General features: G+C 32.2%; 3 protein-coding genes across 11 annotated transcripts in view; 2 read left to right on the top strand and 1 right to left on the bottom strand.

The window, feature by feature from the left end:
* The first annotated feature begins 417 nt into the window (after positions 1-417).
* Positions 418-3,710, top strand: LOC148623842 (uncharacterized). Its single transcript, XM_088566041.1, has 2 exons — positions 418-555; positions 1,378-3,710. The coding sequence occupies exon 2, from the start codon at positions 1,443-1,445 to the stop codon at positions 2,217-2,219; it is 777 nt and encodes a 258-aa protein (XP_088422167.1). The 5' UTR covers positions 418-555; positions 1,378-1,442; the 3' UTR covers positions 2,220-3,710.
* LOC148623841 (uncharacterized) lies at positions 3,675-5,018 on the bottom strand. Its single transcript, XM_088566040.1, has one exon. It carries the CDS (start codon positions 4,899-4,901, stop codon positions 3,915-3,917), a length of 987 nt encoding a protein of 328 aa, XP_088422166.1. The 5' UTR covers positions 4,902-5,018; the 3' UTR covers positions 3,675-3,914.
* A 3,628-nt stretch (positions 5,019-8,646) lies between these two features.
* The window catches only part of LOC148623839 (uncharacterized), a 73,483-nt gene continuing 61,508 nt past the window's right edge, over positions 8,647-20,621 (top strand). For 5 of the 9 annotated variants that reach the window (XM_088566037.1, XM_088566035.1, XM_088566036.1 and 2 more), the window contains exons 1-4: positions 8,647-8,720; positions 18,364-18,588; positions 18,959-19,066; positions 20,000-20,020. In XM_088566037.1, coding sequence (XP_088422163.1) covers positions 18,469-18,588; positions 18,959-19,066; positions 20,000-20,020 — 249 coding nt within the window. In that variant the 5' untranslated portion in view covers positions 8,647-8,720; positions 18,364-18,468. The other 4 variants (XM_088566033.1, XM_088566030.1, XM_088566032.1 and 1 more) reach the window with 4 other exon arrangements.

Here is a 20,621-nt window from a genome sequence, read left to right as displayed (position 1 = left end):
GTGTTTCGTAGGTTTCTCTACCATGTGCAACCGCAGTGCAATGGATACATAGATCGTATACGTAGGTAGACTAGCTATGATACAGATTGAAATTAGGATAAAGTGATTTATTTTTAATATTATTATATATATTATTTTTTAAAGTGGTTTCGTTAATTTTAAAGGTTGTTTTTTAATAAAAAAAAATCTGGTGGTTCTTACAAAATTTTAAATACTAGTACCCAAACAGAAACATCACTTCAAGTACTTGGTCAAGTGGTAGAGTGTCTATAATGCAAGATACTGCATATAAAGCCATTTGAGCGAATTTAAATACACATGAAATGGGTATATTTGAAAGAAAAATCAACAGAACAATAGATATCTGATTCGTTAAATTTACTTCACGCTTCAATGCAAAGCTTTCAAGGGTGTAGAGAGCGTCACACGATTTAGACAATCTATTGTTTTAAACTGGTTAATAGTTAACTTCTGAATATATTAGTTTACGACAGGTCAGTAGGTAACATCACAGGCAAAACATTAGTTTACTAAGCAGCTATTTCAATATTGAATGTAAGTGTTGAGTAATATTTTAACAAAGGTCGTTTTAACTGCGAGAGAACTAGTGGACATCAGTTTTCTTATTGTTACAATACGGTTTAATTTTTTTATACTTCAATACTTCTCCAGTATAGTACAGCAGGCACTTTGTTCGTTACACATTAGTTTGATGGTTTTCATCTAGAATATACACATGAGAATTTTTTTTATATTTACATCGAAAACATATTTATACTTTATAAAAGCAAATCATTCTAGACAAAATGCCTGCCGTCCTATATTGGATAGTATAAAATTAAGAACAATAAATAATTGTTCGTGTTTAAACTTTTTGTATATCTCGTCGGTGCATTACATTTGCGAAGCTCTTTTTTTATTACGTTTGCTATCTTACATGTTTTTTTAATAAATAATTAAAAAAAACACTGATGTAAGGGCTTTAACTGTTCAGTATAACTGCCATATAAATATAGACCGTTAATAAAAATGGAACCGGATATCATCATTAAAGCAGAGATATTAAAATACAAAAGCACGTCTGCTCAGTTTAAATTGAAGGATGCTATAGCTAAGTGTTGAGTCAGGTACACAATGGAAGTAGATTTTATTACAATTTTTTACTATATTTATATAAAATTGCGTCAAATTTTTGCCTAATGCGTGGAACAACAAATTTCTGAACACAGAAACAAAACAAAAAATAATGTCAGTCCTTAGCTTAATTGACAAATAAAACGTTTTCCTCTCCTGTTAGCAATGTTAATATCTGAAACCATTTGACAAGTCTACAGAAAGGTTGAGTGGACTATCTTATCCATACTATGCACTTTTCAGAGGGTACATACAGCGAAAGACTAAGGAAAACTATATAAAACAAATTTAATTATACTTAGCAAGGTATGAATGCAGGGGTTTTGCCGTTAAATGCGGAAAGTCTGCCAATTGCCCGATTAGAAGTCCGCCCTGTAACAGCCCCGTGTAGGTCGTCTACGACTTCGACGCAAAGAAACAAACTTCCGTCTCGTCCTGGAACTGTACAAGAAGTTGTCTGCACAGGGGACAATAACAACAAACGCAATAAATCTAGCAAAGCCAAGAAGGGTTGGATCACCGCTTTTCAGCGTATCAATGTTGTTCAAAGTGAATCCGGAGGATTTCAAATTTCGAGCGGAAAACGTTCATCGCGGCTTCGTCGGGTAGAACAAGTTTATAGGTCACCAGACTTTGCTTATATCAAGCCAAAAAGAATTGATGTCAAACAAAAAGATTTTTCGGTGAAACAAGCAGAGTTTTGGAAGGTAAAGTTCAAGGAACTACTTGAAGAATGGGGAAAAGAGCGTCAGGTCAGAAACAGGCTTAAAGATATTTTACCACGAGCAGATGATACTTGGGATAAAAATGACACTACGAGTAGAAGGTATAGTGATTTTTTCAAGAACTATTCGTCAAAATACAAATTTTCTCGGGACAAATCGGAGTCTCCAATGGCGGATGAAGACGCTGAACGTAGGCTTAACTACGTACCAATCAAACACTCAGAGATAGCTGTGATCGAATACGAGCGGGAGAAAAAACGAAAAGTCATCAACCATATATTACAAAAGAGTGTGACTATCCTTAGAGAAATCAATTCCTTGACTAGAATAGAAAAGAAAGTGTACGAGCCAAATATTTAAGGCAAATTTAATTCGTCATTATAAAATTCAATTTCTGTTATTGGATTTTATTAAAAGAAATAGAAAAAAAATTCTGCACATCTTTGGTGTGGATACTGATTTCAAGAGACTTGATCTCGAACATTGTTCAGCTCTTATTATCTGTATTATATTACAAAGCTGTTATATTATTAAAGTTTGACTTCTTCAATCATAAACATTTATAAATGTTTGAGATTGAAGAATTCAAACCGTCAAACATTTATAAATGTTTAAAATTGAAGAATTCAAACTTTGATATAACAAGACTTGTAATGTTGCCCATAGGTTAAGGTTATCAAAAAAAAAAAAAGATTAATCTGATCGACCGGGGAGCGCTAAGGAGTGTCAGTCTCTAATGGGATATCCTCCTTCACTGAAGGATAATCTTTACCTCAAAACACACCACGAAAAAACAGGAACTTTACCCATCTAGTGGGTTCTTCTCTGTTTTTCTGTATGTAATTTGTAATTCCTATATGTTGTGTGTGACGAATCTCGTCATTTGGAATTTTCCCTTAACATCTGTATTATTTTTTATTCGTTAGCGTCCTGTTAATATTCGTATTTATGGTCAGTTCCTGTGTTTGTTTTTATTGAAAAAAAAATTCTATTTTGTAGATAATAGTGACTCGATCGAACAAGATTCTAAGATTAAGAACTCAGATTCCGGCACGGACATTCTCGTGCCTGTCAAAAAACAATAAAATTCCAGAAAATGTTGACCCATATATATCTCACTTGCGATTGGTAGGAATGGTGGTGTATATAATATTCAATAGTACATTTGTAGTTGTTTTGCACGCTCTTTTATTTTGTTTTCACCTTACCAAGTTTACTAACCTAGATTTGCATTGTTCAATGACTACATTGTATAAAAGAAATTATAAGCCTGAGACTAATTACTAAAACAGGGCCGTAGCCAGGTTTTCTTAATGGGGGTGCGAACTGATCACTGATAAGCAATTTTGCTTGGTTATCTGGTATGATTTCTCTTTAATTACAGGCCAAGATGTAAATCAAAGTTTTTTTTAAAACGGGAGGGCGTGCGATGGCACCCGTCGCACCTCCTGGCTACGACCTTGCTAAAAGCATTCGTTACATGTCCCAAGTACCAATTTTCGACGATCTCAAAGATATTTTTTCTAGCCGAATGAAAATTAATGAGATCTTTTATGTATTGGTAGGAATGAATCACACAGGAGAGCTTATCATTTTGCAACATTTATAAAAATAGCGTATTTTGTATGTAAATGCCAGCAGTAAATTGTGTTTATCAATTATTTGTTGTGCGCTCCTGGCTGAACATCTGATGCGATTCACTTGATCCACCACTGAATGTCCAAGTACTCTCTTAATACAAGCTTGACTTCGTACATTTCAGATTGGCAGTGTCTTTTTGTTATACCCTCTTCTATGCAACAGATTTAGATATTAAAATTGTGAATAGTTTTATTTAGTGACTAAGAGAGATTCAGAGTACAATAAAAGTTAAAACAAAAAAGTACAGAATTGCGTTATCTATTGAATATATTTTCTACTCTGATAACCTCGAAATCGTAAGCAAAATTAACACCATGAAAAGCTCATGATCATTTGAGATACCACAAAAGAAGAAGTCAAAACGAAACGAAACGAAACATACAATCAAGGTATCAGTATGTTTTTCAAACATTGTTACTGTTGTCGATTCTTACGAATGTCCGCTATCTCCTGATTTGACATATTAGGTAAAGCATCCGTGAGGAATTTGTAAATCTGGTAGACGCTGCTTCTTTTCATTTGAATTCGTCTTTCACTGTTTGATGGAACTCTATTCTTTGTGAAGTGCAAGTCTAATGGACCAATAGCACCACTTCCTTCCAATATGTGTTCACTCTCTTTCTTTGAATGAAGATTTGGTAACGAACGACGTCGAGAATTTTGAGACGGAACAATCCATGTCATGTTCATAAATTCAAACCCACAGTTATCTAAATTAACAGAGGCTCTTCTCTGCCCATAACTTCCTGCTTTCGGGTTGTTATTAATTACTTCCAGACTCGGATGATGTAACTTTTGGTCGTTGTTGCATTGTTGTAATTTCGGAACAGAATTGTTTCTATGCCCTAATTCTTTCTGTTCACTGTCATTTATATGGCATCCGATGAAGACGGGAACCGTTTCCGGTCTGATGATAACGGACCGATCTTCTCTGTCTGAATTGTCCACGTTCTGTTTATGTATTATTTCGTACCTGATTCTCGGTAGGTCATCCAATCGAACAAGTTTTTCTGGAATATGTTTAGCTTCAGTGCGACACCTCGTTTCTGAGGAAACTTGTAGTCTCGTACTTTTTCCTGTTTTGATCATCATCCTGGCCTTCAGTACCACAGGCGACGGCCTATCCCAATCTCTGACGGCCATGATATCCTCATCGACCTGTATGTTCGTTTTTCGTTTTGATTTTTCGAAAGAACGCATCACGTGTAATTGCTTTTTAAGAAGTTTCACTTCCGAGTCTATCACCGCACACCGCCTGCTTTGCTCTTTAGTGATATTATTCATTTTCCATAAAAGCTCATTGTCAAGAACATCATTTTGTCCAGAAAGTCGTCTATGAAGCCGAATACCAATTTCCATTTCTCGATTCATGCTAAATTTCCTGTTCAGTTTTTCAAACATTGCCAGCCCTCTTTTTATTTATATGTCAAAAAATAAAAATAAAACTGTGAAAAACAACAGCAGAACTGGTTCTGGCCTGAAACGGTTGGATTACACAAGATCGTTTCACAAAAGCAGGGTCACATTTATATATAAGGTCCACTAATGGATACAATTTATGTTGACTTAAAAATTTAATCTAGCTGATTTGAGCCAAATAAACATTGTTGTTTTCATAGACATTTGTCAGTTTGCCTATCCATCATTTGAAATGTTTAAATGACATGCAAATCGTTTAACAGACAAGCAATGCACTAATGATTTGTTCTTATATAAAGGTCAGTGTTCATGCTTTTGCACTGGTCTTGTGTATGAAATATTCATTACATAAAAAAGGTCCGAAATAAAATGCATTTATAGTAAAATTAAAAGGTAAAATGTCTGGTCTTATTATTTAAAAAAAAAATTCACTTGCTTGGGTTGACTTAACGTTTCATTAATACTGTTCTAGATTTTGGAAACGAGACATTTGCTTTAGGTATTGAAGGTTCATGCCCTTACACCTGACCTTGCAATATGATAATTGGACAAACATTTCAAGTTTTTTAGGAGAAAAGCTAGATCCCGAACAACTCGTGTTAATGGAGGGTTTCGCTTCACACCGACCTGTACTTCTATTGTCTAACACAAGTTCAGTTTCTTCGTAAGGAAGATGTGGCCCTTCAATCACACATCCAAAATAACGATCATACACTCCCTTCCAAAAATGAATCTTCATGATACCTAGCCTTCATACGGTTATCAGTGCCGAAATTACTTTTTGATGTTTTGGTATCAAATTATTACGAAATATCCCGAACATTTTATGCGGCCGCAAAAAATGCAGACGTGTAATAGTATTGAGATAGACAATAGAAATACAGGTCGACAGAATCCATGTTAATATTGTCTTTATGTAGGCTCAACTGTCTCGAATTTAAGTTCAGTAACCTATGTTTTTTTTTTACATTAAAATCATAAAGTTTGTTCATTCAAGTAAACTAGAAAAATGTATCTACTAGAATTATTAGGTATGATCTATCTTAAGAGTTTTTTTTTTACAGAATAGATTTATCTTCAACCGTTTTTGGAGTTACAGGGGTACAATATTGGGTCACCAAAAAAAAAAAAAAAAAAAAAAAACAACAAACGAAAAACGAAAAACAACGAACTATTACATGAAGTTTTTAAAATATATTTTTTTGTCCATTTCGTATTAAAATCATTGCCCGCTGTTTAAATCAGATTTTAGATCTCTTACGAGGGGCCTAAATGTGCTGCGTCCCGAAAATCAACCTTTTTTTATTTTTTTTATACTATTTTTCTATTCCATTGTAAATTCCTTATTGGAATCCCAGCTTGCACTTATCAATCAGATTTCAGATATCATATACAGTTTATAGCTATAGGGATCAAAGGCAAAGATGTTTGGTGAGCATCTTCTTTTCAGTTTAACTGCGTAAATTTTAAATTTTCAACAGTATTGTTTCAAAATCAGTTGTTGTGTCAATAATGAACTGTATGTTTATGTGTGTCAAAAACTAACATCATGTCCACAACTGCCTCGTGAGAACAGAGTTCAATATGTTGCAGTTGTATCAAACTGCTGCGAAGCTCTTTATTAGACTAGACATGGTCTCATCATTTTTGGGGGACTTTACTTACGTAGTTGTTATAATCATTCTATTTGGCTATTTTGGCCATGTGTCATGATAAAAGAGCTGTAGGTGCTCCGGGGCCTTACAACTGTATGGCTAGTGATTCCTGCACCAGACATAATTGTTGAAATTATATTCTAAGACTTTGGTGTTTATATTAATGTACGTGCCTATGGAACTAGGTGCCAAGAAACTAAAGCGCTTTTACATGACACATAGGTGTACATGCAAAAACTTGTAGCACTTAAGCTATAAAGCGTAGCAACTGAGAAATGTAGATAGTTTGGAGAGACATGTATCTTAGGACATATTTATTTTTAGGATTTCGGTGAGTTCTTTTTAATGTCCTTCGTAGTCAGAATGGTTAAGTTAAAAATAAATAGAGTTCAATATATCATTAACCATTTACAACAATAAGATTTTGTAAAGATACGTTTGAATTCGATCCCCGAACTTTCCCTTTATACACTATTATTTGAGGCCTAAGAATAAAAATGATCGATATAATTGATTCAGTACATTAGTAATTTTATCAATTATTTGCAACAAATTCCATCTTCCAAGAAAAGTTTTGTTTGATTTTATTAGAAATAAAGTTAATAATAAACTTGGTGGTGAACAGAAATTTATTTATTAATTTTATTTTTTATCTAAATTTATACAAATATTCAAAACCTTTTGAAAATTTATCTATGAAAATTTATGCTAAGTAGTCTTCTTAAACTTTGATACAGTATATATTTATCTGTAATACTAGATTTGTACTTAGTATTATTATGTTGTAAGTTGTAATGTTCCATACTATCTAATAAATGTTTCTTTTCCCCTATAAATCATACTGGCATATAGCCCCAAGTGGGCTCTTTAATTTGAAAAAAAAAAGTTCTATATACTGGATTGCCAAACTCCACAGGGATCCATACAAACAACGCTACGTACTGGATATGCAAAATGTACTACCAAATCGCGTTCAAAACTTAACTCCTATACTCACAGCTGTAAAAGATGGTCATCAGTCCTACCACGACACGTGTTACTACCGTAGTGGTATTAATTCAATGTTGATCCTGAAAAAAATCAAAAAGATCTTCTGGAAACCCTTAATTCAAGATTATTATCAGAATACAATATCATTCAAACATATGATTTTTCATCTCTTTATACTTCTATCACCCATACTCAATTTAAGTCACGATCAAAACCATTATACATCGTTGTTATTCCCCAAAAGACACATAGACACAGATAGGTAGTACTTGGTACAGACTCTTCATACTTTGTGAAAACGATTCCATATCATCTCCCAAATATACTGAAGAGAATGTTTTCAAAATGCTTGTATTTTTATCGACATTTGTTCAGTGTGGTGGACGCGTTTTTCAACAAACGGTCGGCAATCCAATGGGAACAAACTATGCCCCTCTACTACTGACCTATTCTTTCACTCATATAGGAATAGGCTGACTCTATAGTTGTTCTAATGGGAGTATCACCCCTTTTCAAGTCCAAAGTACACTCCATGTTTTGGGTGAAGTCCCAAGTACAATTTTGCTTTTTGGTAAAGTCCAAATTCCAAGTACAAAGTACGGCTGTTTTGAAATGTTAAGTTCATGGACTTGTGTGCCTAAGCAGGCGCGTAGGTGAGGCCAAATTGAATTCCAGGCAAAATTACGACAGGGGGTCCAGGGGGCAAAGCCCCCCCCCCCCGAAGCTCCACGGAGATAATGTTTTAGAGCATCATTTATGCCTCTCCTGGATGTATTTTATCTCCCAAAAAAAAATAAAAAATTAAGTGCATGCAAAAGCTTTTTTGCATAATGGCAGCTACGCGCCTGATTAGTTAACCGATTTTTAAAATCGTACAAACGAATTTTTAAAAAGTTCAAACGATTTACAAGAATATGTTGTATTTTTGAAAATTGCTAATAAAAATAAAATGTTATATAAGGTCCCTGTTACATATCATTTACAAATTTATGGTAATTGATATATATCATGTATATTTCATAAATGGGGCACATGGGTGTAAAGGGCGATAATCTATCCTTACACCATCGGTATGTCTCGGGCGCATTCATCTATGTTACCACAAAGCTTGATGTTGCTAGCTGACGTCACTTGCAGAAATCCTATTAAAAAAGAGGTAAAACACAAAATTTTGGCAATGCGATCTAATCAACCTTTATTTAATTAATTCACTTCCCCCTATTTCAGAGTGATTATACTCTCTTACCTTTATTCCGTTCCTAATTGCCAAGTAAATGAGAACAATTTTGGTTAATTTTCGACCCATTGCCAGTAAAGAGAACTAACATAAACACTCAATTGGTAGTGCGAATTAATGATACAAGTAGTACAGTTTATAACATGTCCATGAATAAGATCAAGCAGAAATAAAGTTTAGATGTATAAAACACCCGAACTGTAAGACCAGATATGTAAACAAAGACTGACTTCAGTTAGTAACTACTTCCAAGCATTTGTTGGATTGGTACATGTAGAGTGACCATAGTCCTATCACTGCCAACATAACCTTTGAGTGCCAAGGCTTTTCCTTTATTTTGCCAAGAAAGAATTTGAAGATTAAAATTCGACTGTTCTGGTTATGATGTTGACAATAACCAAATGTCACAAGAAAGGGCACATCGACAGGGTGATCTGTAGCAGGTTGTTCAGTCTCCATACCTTTCTGTCCCCAAGTTGTTCCATCTCCAGTCAATTCATCCCCAAGTTCATCTGATCCCTCAATTAATTATATTGTATAAATTTATGTGGACATCAAATTTAATGTCATGTACATTTTGTACCAAAACTTGTTCTTTACAACCAATTTTATTCATGACTACGGTCACCACACTTTCAAGGTAGGTATCTAAAATTGAAGAAACTATATAGATACGTGTGATCTATTTAGAGATATGGTTTGCAGGCTGTTTCAATTACACATATATACATTCACAAAAATCTTGATTAAAAATAAGTAATTGTAAAACACTAACCCTTTAATGATAAAAAAATAACTTAAAATTGAATAATTAATTTTCATTTTGTAATGTAAAAAGCATATGTAATAACTCTAAACTGTACTCCTAATAATATTTTATGAACCATAATCTGTTCATTTTTTAATTGTAAAATTTAAGAAAGGACATATAGAAAAGGATAAGATAATTTATATTTGAGGATGGATCGACTTTAAAATGGGGACGGTTCAACATGAAATCCGGGTGATTAAATGCAGATGGAAATAGAAATAAAGTATTCATCACCTTAATGTTAAACAAATGTATTTTATACTGTCAAGTTGTCAAGTTACTGAGTACATATATGCATTGACGTCCCTAAGGGCAGAAAAATAGGAAAGAAAAAAAGTTAAAAAATAACATAAAAAGAATAAAATTAAACACTTCACAAGAAGTGTTTTCAACTTGTGGATTTTCTAAATAAATCTTATTTAACCAAATTAAGCATCTTAACCTCATAACCTCTTAAACTCATAGTTAGCACTCAAAAAGATTTCACAAACTGCTATATTTACACTGACATTTATCTGAGCAATCAATGCATCTAGGGAGAGGTTAGTTTCATATCCATTCTCCTTAAATGAGCACAGTTTAAATAAAAAACGGAAGTTAAAACGTTTGTACTTAAATGATAAAAATAACCTATTTATTTGAAAGTATGATTGTCAATTTGACATACATGTATTTTTATGACAAATCCAATGAGAGTGTTGACTTATTACTTCCATGCATCCTAACTTATGGGACTATAAATGATATGACACCTTCTGCATTCCAAAGCTCGAAGGAAAGGAGCAGGTTTTTTTTCTTTCTATCTGATGCAGCTTGAAATCTTATGTTGGGTAAATTGGTTTGTTTTTGTTAGCAGATTAAAAGTTTATGATTTGCTGGATTAAATCTAATTTGTAAATTTTTACATGTATTGACTTTGCCTTTTTTTTCCTGTAAGTGCTAGGGTGGAGATCTTGCTAAGTATACTTCTCTCAGAATCTAATTTTTGAACTTGAACTTTATGGATTAAGCTTTTTTATTTAAAACATTAAAGGGAATCCTTAAAAAATGTATAAAACCTCTAGAAATTAATAAATTACATGCATGCATATGTTCTTTTTTCCCTAATTATGAAATACTTGGCACTAGTTCATGTGACAAAATTAATTTTCATTATCATATTTTCAGCTGAAAAAATGTTCTGTGCAATCAATGTCAGCTTTTAATGAACTCATTGTGAAATGCTTGCGGTTTTATCAATAATAAATACATGTATTTAATGCATCGTTGAAATTGTATGTTTATATAGTTAAAAGTTTATTATTATTTTTTCTATTTTGCTTTTTTTGTAAGTATTTTTCTTTTCTTCTGCTGTACGAAATATATGAAGAGTGGGTCAATTGATTTTAGTAGATTGCATGGAAGGTGAAAAAAAAGAGAAGTAAATAAAATGTGAATATTTGATCAATAGAAAACGATGAGTAAAAATAAGAACAAAACTTGCATGGATGATGATTGGGGGTTTTTACAGTCTTGGCTATCCTTACGGATCTCGCACAACTGTCCTTATGGGGATTCAGTCAGAGTATGTCCTACTAGTGACTGGGCTGATCTGTTGATGCTCTGGCCTACTCCTAGACCCCACATGGGTCCAAGAGTGTTTCCCCACTCTAACTGTTTGGGAGTGCGTCAACATGAAGAGTGACTTGCATGGAATTATTTTGGCGTTATTTATATGTACCCTGCGAAGCACCCCACCCATCATCACATTCAGACTTGTGACATCAATGACATTTTTGCAGAATAATTGACTTGTTGAATGTGTAGACAACAGTTGCTAAGCCTATATATAGGCTCTTGTTAAAATAAAAGAGTATAAAAAGCCTATTTATAGGCTCTTTGGCATAGTAAGGGTGAAGGTTGTTATTACCATTTTTGCTTTGGAAAGTTACAGATTTTCTTCAGTTTTACATATCTTATAGGTACATTTATTAAACTAATCTGAATTAGTCTTACATGTGTAGTCTGTTTAATATAATATGAAATAGACCCATTCATTTTAGTTTCTGAGCAGTTTCAGTTGGTACTTCTGTGAGTTGAATTTGACATCAAATTCTATATGTAAAAACTTGTACAGTTCCTGTCAAACTGACCCTACTTAGAAAATAAGAACAAAAGGTTCTATTAAAAATTTTTAGGCAGATCATATAAGTACAGGTATTGCTTATATTGCAAATCAAAATAGTGAAAAATGTTATGTTTTTAATATTCATTGAGAATTCTGTTTTTTTTTGGGGGGGGGAATGACTTGTAAATCAGTTTTAATATGATAAAGGACAGTGACAGGTTTTCGACTAAGTATTATGAAATGGGTTTGTTGCTACAATATGTATGGTAAGTGAGTTGTCTTACTTTGGTAATGTGTCTGATTGATACACACATCTTGTCATCCTTTAATCTTGTTACTGACTGAAATTTTCTTCTCTATAACAGCACTTATGTCAAATTTGATTGTTACTCTTACAAGTCAACCTCATAGACTACCAAGGGAGATCTCCCTCATTTGGAAGTGACTGGCCTATTGGTAGATTTCATGTACAGTTATTTTTCAAAGGAAAAAGAATGCCAAAATACAATAAATATCAATTTATTACATGAACTATCATATCAGTGTTTAACTTCAATACTGTTTACACATTTTATTTTTGGAAGCATGCTTCCCACTACCAACCGTTTATCATCATCATGTTCATTTTCATTGATTTCAGTTGATACGTCTATTAAATTATGTTGGGTAATAACCGAATATGATTTAAGGCTTTGCTTTTGAGGAACAGTGCCATCTTTTATTGAAATTACATTTGACTGTATTGATAATGCTATATTTATATGTTGGTATGCTGCTGTTGTCTTGACCAAACAAGAATATGCTAGACTTACTGTAACACATAGTGTTGGCCTGTGTTACAATTTCAAATGATCACATCCTAACTGCATGTGTCACTTCAGAAAAATGTCACTTCCACCAGAAAGATTTTGAACCGTTCATGTTTTGACAGGATCTATGTATTTAGGATGTGGCTTACACTCTGTCCCTATTAAATTTTAACAAATTTTCATGTCAGTTGCCTCAAAGTTCTGACCATTCCTTTGTGTACATTTAAAAGTGGTTAGTCTGACATGCAGTGACAGTAGTGTACTAAATGAATTGAAAAAAAACCAGTCAAACAATGCTTGCGATATTGGTCATATTACTGCCCAAAGCAGTTACTGAGTTGGGTTAGATTCAGTCTAAGATATTGAAATTGCATTTCTTGTTTTTACTTCCAACTACCCCTTACAACAAACAAAAGGTTTTCACTTTAACAGAACAGCTCTTTTATCAAATTTTGTATACATGAATATACTCTCTGTAATTGTCAGCAATTTGATAACATTTTGATATATATTTCAATGTTTCATATTGATATTATTGACCTCTGAGATAATGTTTTTTTCATCTTTTATGTAATCTTCTTGTTTCTTTTAGGTCCTTATAATTATTTACCATTTATTCAATGTTCTGATATATACCAGTTTTCTGTAGTGATGTCAAATTTGGTATTCATTCATTCATTCATTCATTCATATTTTTATTTCATCATTACATGAGATCTTAGAATTATATATAAGTCATTACATATAGACAATTTATTTAAATAAATGCATGCATTCAATAATTAGAGAAAAATAGATATGTAGATAAATGATGTATATAGTTATATACCTGGAAGAAGTTTTATATCAAAGTAAGATTTGCAATCAATTGAACAGCATGTTAGACAACACACATATATATATCATGTATGGGATCGAATTGATTAGTTCTAATTGGCAATAGTTTTAACAACATGTGTGTGGCACAACTTCAAAGTCACAAAGTTCGTATGACAATGTCAACCAACTAAGTAGGACTTGGAAAATCAGTTCATCATCGTGAGTAGAGAGTTCAAAGTATAAGTGAAGTTCGTAATTTTCTATAACTAATTTCCAAAATATATCCCTAAGGTTATTAGTGCCCGGACAAGAACAACATGCATGTACATAAATGTCTTCAAAAACAGCATTACATACCTTTGCAGGTATCTCGAGTACTGTTTGGAATTGTAGTTATCAGTTTTGTGATAAAGTAAGAGTTCCGTATTTTACTGAACGATTTCAACTGTTTCCAAAGGGTTGCTATTGATACTGTCTTTTGAAGGTGTTTGAAACGAATACTGTCATTGTCAGTATCGATTCGGTTTGTCCAATTTTTTGGTTTGCTGATTACAAATTGCACTGTTTACAATTAATCTCCAATGTTTTTTTGGTGGGAATAATCCTATATTAATATAGTCTGTCAGGTATTCAGTAAGGTTGTACAAACATAGAATGTTGATAATATTCAGAATAAACCCATACATTTGTCTTTCTGTGTTGGATAAATATGTAAAAAGCTAACAAGGAAAATCTGTTTGGATAATGTTTTAAAACCCAAATTAACAAATTTATGTAGTAGAAATAGTTTCTTTTGTGAATGCAACTGATTCTTTTAGGTCCTTATAATTATTTACTGTTTATTCAATGTTCTGATCCGTGCCAGTTTTCTGTAGTGATGTCAAATTTGGTATTCAAGGTTCTGCTGTAAAAGTTTTTGCTAGTAAAGTAATTAAACAAACAGAAGTTCATGAATCCATTACCAGCTAACTGACCCAGTTTTGATGACTTCACATCTACCATCAGTTATGACCAACCACCTGCATTAATTTCATAAAATGTCCCACTGAAGAACATAATTTTGCTGTATGTCACACTAAAAGTGACAAATATAAGGTTTAAACCTAGACCAGAGAAAAGAAAAAAAACAAGCTTCCTGTTGACTTTCACCTTGCATGTGTGTTTGTGTGTATGTGTTTGTGAGTGAGAGACCAATACTATTTTTTATGGATTTAACTGCTCTAAAATACATGGTTTGACTCCAGACAGATCTGTTGGGCATGATGACCTACCATCTTATTTCCTGTGCAGGGTTTATTCATTTCATACTTGGAAATTTTAGTATATAAAAGAATTCAAGTAACAGGACACTCTTGGCACACAGTAAATATCGTCCGCCATTAGACTTCATTTACAGTTCATCAAAGCTTCTCATGTGTACACATATAAGTTATAAAACATTTGTTCCTTGTTATCATCAGATTTTTTTCTCAAATTGGTGTTCATGAATTTAAAAACTTTTTCAACTTCATGATAAGAGTGAATATGGCAAGTCCTTCCCTGGTATTTTAGATTGCACCACCCTCATATTGAAAGAAGGTGAATTATCAATTCAGATTTTTGTGTTTTTTATCCCAACTTGATCTTCAGATGAATTTTCTTGCAAGCTTATCAAATTGCACTGTCTATTGTTTGACTTTCTAGTGTTGTTGAACAGCACCTTTCTGTTGTAATATAGACAATTTGGTAAGAAAATCTTTTGAAACAAAAAAAAACGCCCCATGGTGTGGTTACTGATGTCCTAATGACAGGATCCTTTGATTGTGATGAATATAGAATGCTCCCACTAGGAAAACTTGGTTATTAAAGGAGTCAAAGACTGCCTACATGTTTTGTATTGCAAGTGATGCATGTACTTGGATCATTGCTTACCTATTTTATTTATCAAATACATGGATTTTTGTTCACTTAAGAAATTTGAAAGCAAATGTTAGTATTACAATATTGCAAAGATCTTGATTTCATTACATGAAATACATGTATGGTTATAATCCCTTATGTATCAATAACAGATATAAACATGTAGAAGCATACAGATATTAATTACCACGGTAAGTGCATTTTGTATTAAATGTTACAAGATATAATTAAAACCATGTAAGTTGGAGAAGCCTTATTATAAGCAATGACACTTTACTTTTGAAATGAAAAAGTAGTTAAATTTATATATTTGTCAAAGACGGATCTATTATTGTATACAAATGCTTGTCTGTCTGTCCCTTCTAAACATGTGGCATAGTAACTTGAGAAGATTTTAATCAATATATTTTTAATCTTGTTGCATTGTTTGTTAAGATGGTATAATAGTTTGTATACTTTTTGGAGAAAATTAAATTTTTAGTTTCAGAGTTATGGGACTTGGTCAAAAAAAGGAGGAGGGTAAAGATGTTATGCCATATCTGAAATACTCCTTGACTGTAAACTTAACACACTTGTTTGTTAATACTGTTTTAAGGTCGGTTTAGTTTTTAGTGAAATTTTGGTGTTTTTTCATTCTCTAGTTATTAAATGTTATCACTCTTAAAATGGATGATTTATGCATGTTGCACCATATCTTGAGGAAGTCCTATTTTATTGCTTCAAACTGTACCCAAATGCTAGAAAAGTTGACATAAAGATCTTTATACTTTTTTTAGTGAATATCCAAATTTCCAGCCTGTACCTTAAAAATGCATTAATAGAACTGTTTAAATCCTGAAGATTACAGATATGAGGACATTGATGCTTTTTGTTCTTATCCATGTATTGGAGCTAGTGTCGTTATTCTAAAACTCTTGTGTTATTAATAACAATTTGTTCACAACTTCATTATCCAATTACACAAAAAACATGCATCTGTTCTACAGGCATTAAACTGGCAATACATAAGTCTAAACTCTGAATATGTATCTTTTGTCAAATTTTATGCTTGACAAAGCATACTAAATTAGTGCAACTAATAATTTTCCTCTTCAAAACATAGCATCTGTATGTACATGGAATATCTTCAAAACATAACACCTGTATGTAGATCGAATAAATCAAAATATATCACCTGTATGTAGATTGAATAAATGCAAAACATAACACCTGTATGTAGATCTAATAAATCAAAATATATCACTTGTATGTAGATTGAATAAATGCAAAAACATAACACCTGTATGTAAATGGAATAAATGCAAACCATAACACCTGTACGTACATGGAATATCTTCAATACATCGCACTTGTATGTACATGGAATAAATGCAAAACATTACACCTGTATGTACATGGAATAAATGCAAATCATAACACTTGTATGTACATGGAATAAATGCAAAACATAGCACCTGTATGTAGATGGAATAAATGCCAAAACATAACACCGGTATGTATATGGAATAAATGCAAAACATAATACCTGTATGTACATGGTATAAATGGAAAACTTAACGCCTGTACATACATGGAATATCTTCAATACATTGCACTTGTATGTACGTGGAATAAATGCAAAACATAGCACCTGTATGTACATGGAATAAATGCAAAACATAGCACCTGTATGTAGATGGAATAAATACAAACATAGCACCTGTATGTACATGGAATAAATGCAATGTTGAAGTTAGAGTGTGCAAAAAGGTGATAGAACATCATCATACATCTTACATGTAGATATAAAAAAATCTTAGTCTATTTTATGTGATAATTACAAGTTCTGAAACTCATCCTAGATATTTTTCAGTTGAGGCATTGTATATTTTCCCATGCTGTCCATACCAATTCTATTATGAGTAAGCAATAGGGCAATATCATTTCTTCCATAATAGTGGAAACAATACCAGTCGATCTGATAAGCTAGAAACTTGGAAAGAAGTTAATTTTTTTAGTTTTGTAACTTTTGACAATATTAAGACTTTTTTTGTTGGTTGGAAGTAGGGAAACAAACTATATTTCATTTTAATTTCTGGAATAAAATGCTAATTCAAGCTTCTATATTTTCTTTAGACACAATACATATTAAATAGCAGTTTGCTGCCGTGGACAGTTAAATTATGACACAAAAATATCACCCCAAACTGTCTTAAAATTCTTGAAACTAACATTGATATAATGAGAATGCTAAGATAATATTCTGTGCATTTGGTTTTCAAACATTCTGTTTCTCTACTTGGTTATGTCATGTTTTGACTTTACACAGTAAAATGATCTGTTTATTTAGTAAATTATGGATTCCTATAGATACATATATAGATATTTCGTTTCTTACACTGATTAAGGGCAGATAACTCATGTATATTTCAGGCTACCCTTTGTCACCTAAAATAAGAATGGAATACAATAGATTTTAAGTGCTTATTTATGTTGATACCCTTTAAAGTTGTTAATGATATGTTGCAATGTAATGCCTAAAGAGACAAAGAGATTTATTGAACCTCCCAAATGTGTAAAGTTATTAAGTATCTTATAAAGTGGCTTACTGCCAAATGAAATATTTGATTGACTTAGCTGATAAGATTTTTCTCTGGATTTTAACACCATACATTTAAAATTAGTTTGTTAGAATATGGTGGCGTTTTATTATTCTGAAGTGCCAGAAACAGGACCATGACCTTGATATGTCCATTAAAATGTAATCCAAAAATCTGTTTAATTAATAAAAATTGATGTCCTGTTGAATAACACTTTAAAGGGTTATTTTCAAAATTAAGGGAGCCTACACTGAACATATAAGGGAGTAAGTCATATTGATAACATTAAACTTCTTATAATACAGGTTCTATTAGTCCACAATCTAGTTAAGGCTTATTATATTATTATTTACTGTAGGTAAGATCAATACACTTTTTATTTATGATTTCATTATTGTTTTCTTATGAAAGGATTTGATTTTAAATGCTGATATTTGATATGTTAGACACCATAGTTTGATTTGTGTAGTTTGCAATGTTTATATTGTTTCTGTTATAGTCCACAACTTCATTACATGATTTTTTTTGTGCATTGCAGAACAAAAATGAATGTATGAAAAGGCAGGAAGCAAATAGCAATTATTAACAATCTTAGTCAATTATAAGCAATGTGATATTGAAATGGAGGCATAGAACCTTTAGCATGCGGAACCTTCCACCTCATTCCCCTGACCTTCCGGTCACTAGAAACATGCCATTTACTTCCAAAAGTGTTCCTGGAAAAGACCAGCCTAGGAATATGACTGGAATATATCTTGGCTTGGTAAGTTCAAATTATTTGTCTAATCATTTATTTAATGAACATAAATGCTTTGGACTATAGTTTTCATGAGTAGGAATTCAGTCTACAGAAAGTTAGTGTCAACTAATTAACTGGTAGTGTTCTCTGAAAATTCTTATGATTGCTTCTTTCAACTAATGATTCCAGAGTTTACTTTAACTGAAAATTTTTCATAGACTAAATACATATTCCATTGTTGATACATATGAAAAACAAATCTCTTTGAAATAGAAAAACTTGACTAAAAGTTTTTTATGCCTTGAGGAAATTGTCAGCTGTTGAAGTAAGGAATACAATTCCACATCATAAATAAAGTTTTTTTAAGGTAAGAGAGTTCGATCTTTAATTCTAGGAAGGAAATATAAAGCCTCCTGCTGCACGGACTGTTGGTATTTCACCCTTAGCTAGAGGTAGAAGAATAGGCAATAGATTACGCACTCCAACTGAACAAAGAAGATATGTAAGTTGTCTCTAATGTCAGATAGCTTTATCTCTCTTTCTCTCTCTGACTATATTTACTAGTGGCAAAATTATGTTCAATTTATAGTTCATAACTTTGTAGCCCTTATTGGTTTCAATATAATGCATATTAAAATAGTGACGTGATTTGCAATTTTGATTTCATGCAGTGCCAACCAACCAATTATCCAATAACATTTATTTTTTAAGCACTTGGTGGTAATCACTATTGCTCAGGATTTATTTTGTATATGATGGTCCAGCCAAGATTATATCTATTAACTTCATGTACCATTAAGTATATTTTAATTGAATGTACAGCGTACTGGTTTTATAAAACTGCTTTTGAGACATTACTTAGTATCATATTATATAAAACTTTTTAAAAGACAGTTCCATACAACACTCTCTTTTGGAAAATGAAAACTATGGGAGGATTAAAAATTTCTCAATGAGAAATGAACAAGAATACCTTCAAATCCATGAAGTTGCACTATTACTCATTAAAAGAGTTTTTCCTTATATGGGCATTAGGCTCAGATGAGCTATTAGAGCCAGCCAAAGGCAGTGCATGTAGATCACATTGTATATTTTGTCTATCATTGTCCATCTCTTTTATGGTAACTATCCCAGTATAAACTGCTACTTATCCTTATGGGTTCATGCAAGTTCAAGTTTATTTGTATGATGCATGAAAAAGTTAGATAGTAAATGATATATATAAGAATAAGAAACACTACAGAATCAATAAGTCCCAAACTTTTTTTGGGGGACTAAATAAATCAATTTACAAATAATTGCTTATGACATTTTAAAATATGAAATATTTGACTGTAAAATTTGTATTGTAATGTTTTCCTGTTTCCTTTGTCATATCTTCATGATTATGAAGCTGGATTTAAATGTGACCACATTCATATGTACAATATTTTAGACTAAAGAGGAACAGAAAAAGGTAAACTTTAAGGGAGTAGTCTGTTATACATTGTAAAGCTAGTTTATACATTCTCATACTGTTGCAGCAAAAATGATTGCTATATTAGTGTTTTTAGTGGCAAGAGACTATACTTTTATAAAAATTGATCATGTAATACCAGACTTCTCCTGTGGAATTTGTAGAATTTTTTTATTCATATGGTAATATTTATATTGAACGACCATTGGAAATGTACAGACATTTAGTTATTTCTGTCTCATGATTGTTACTCAATTTAGCTATTCTTTTTCACTCTATTTTGCCATGAATGTTTGTACCACATTTTTTCCACTTGTGAAATAATAGTATCTGACTTAAACCAAATTTCTGAGGAAGCTTATGCCACCACTTCTTATCTGTCATCCATGAATGCCCATAAATTTTTAACAGTGCACTTCTCTAATAAACCGATTTACCAATTTTAACCAAACTTAGCAGAATAATGTATAGGTTGACTTGTTCTATTAATGTTCCCCCTTGGTTCTGCTTGATGAAATAAAATGGCTAATAACTATAGACTACTTAAGCTTCTGATTAGCCATATTTGAAGTTCAGTGTTTCTGAATTCCATTTCAAATTT

The sequence above is a fragment of the Perna viridis genome, chromosome 2 (genome assembly GCF_037379345.1).
Source record: "Perna viridis isolate PV_CMFRI_1.1 ecotype Kerala chromosome 2, ASM3737934v1, whole genome shotgun sequence".
NCBI classification, from domain to species: domain Eukaryota; kingdom Metazoa; phylum Mollusca; class Bivalvia; order Mytilida; family Mytilidae; genus Perna; species Perna viridis.
Note: the sequence above shows the minus strand (reverse complement) of the source record. Positions and strands in the feature narration are given on the sequence as shown.

Coding starts and splice junctions, on each gene's coding strand:
- LOC148623842 (XM_088566041.1), top strand. CDS start 1,443: ATGAATGCAGGGGTTTTGCCGTTAAATGCGGAAAGTCTGCCAATTGCC.
- LOC148623841 (XM_088566040.1), bottom strand. CDS start 4,901: ATGTTTGAAAAACTGAACAGGAAATTTAGCATGAATCGAGAAATGGAA.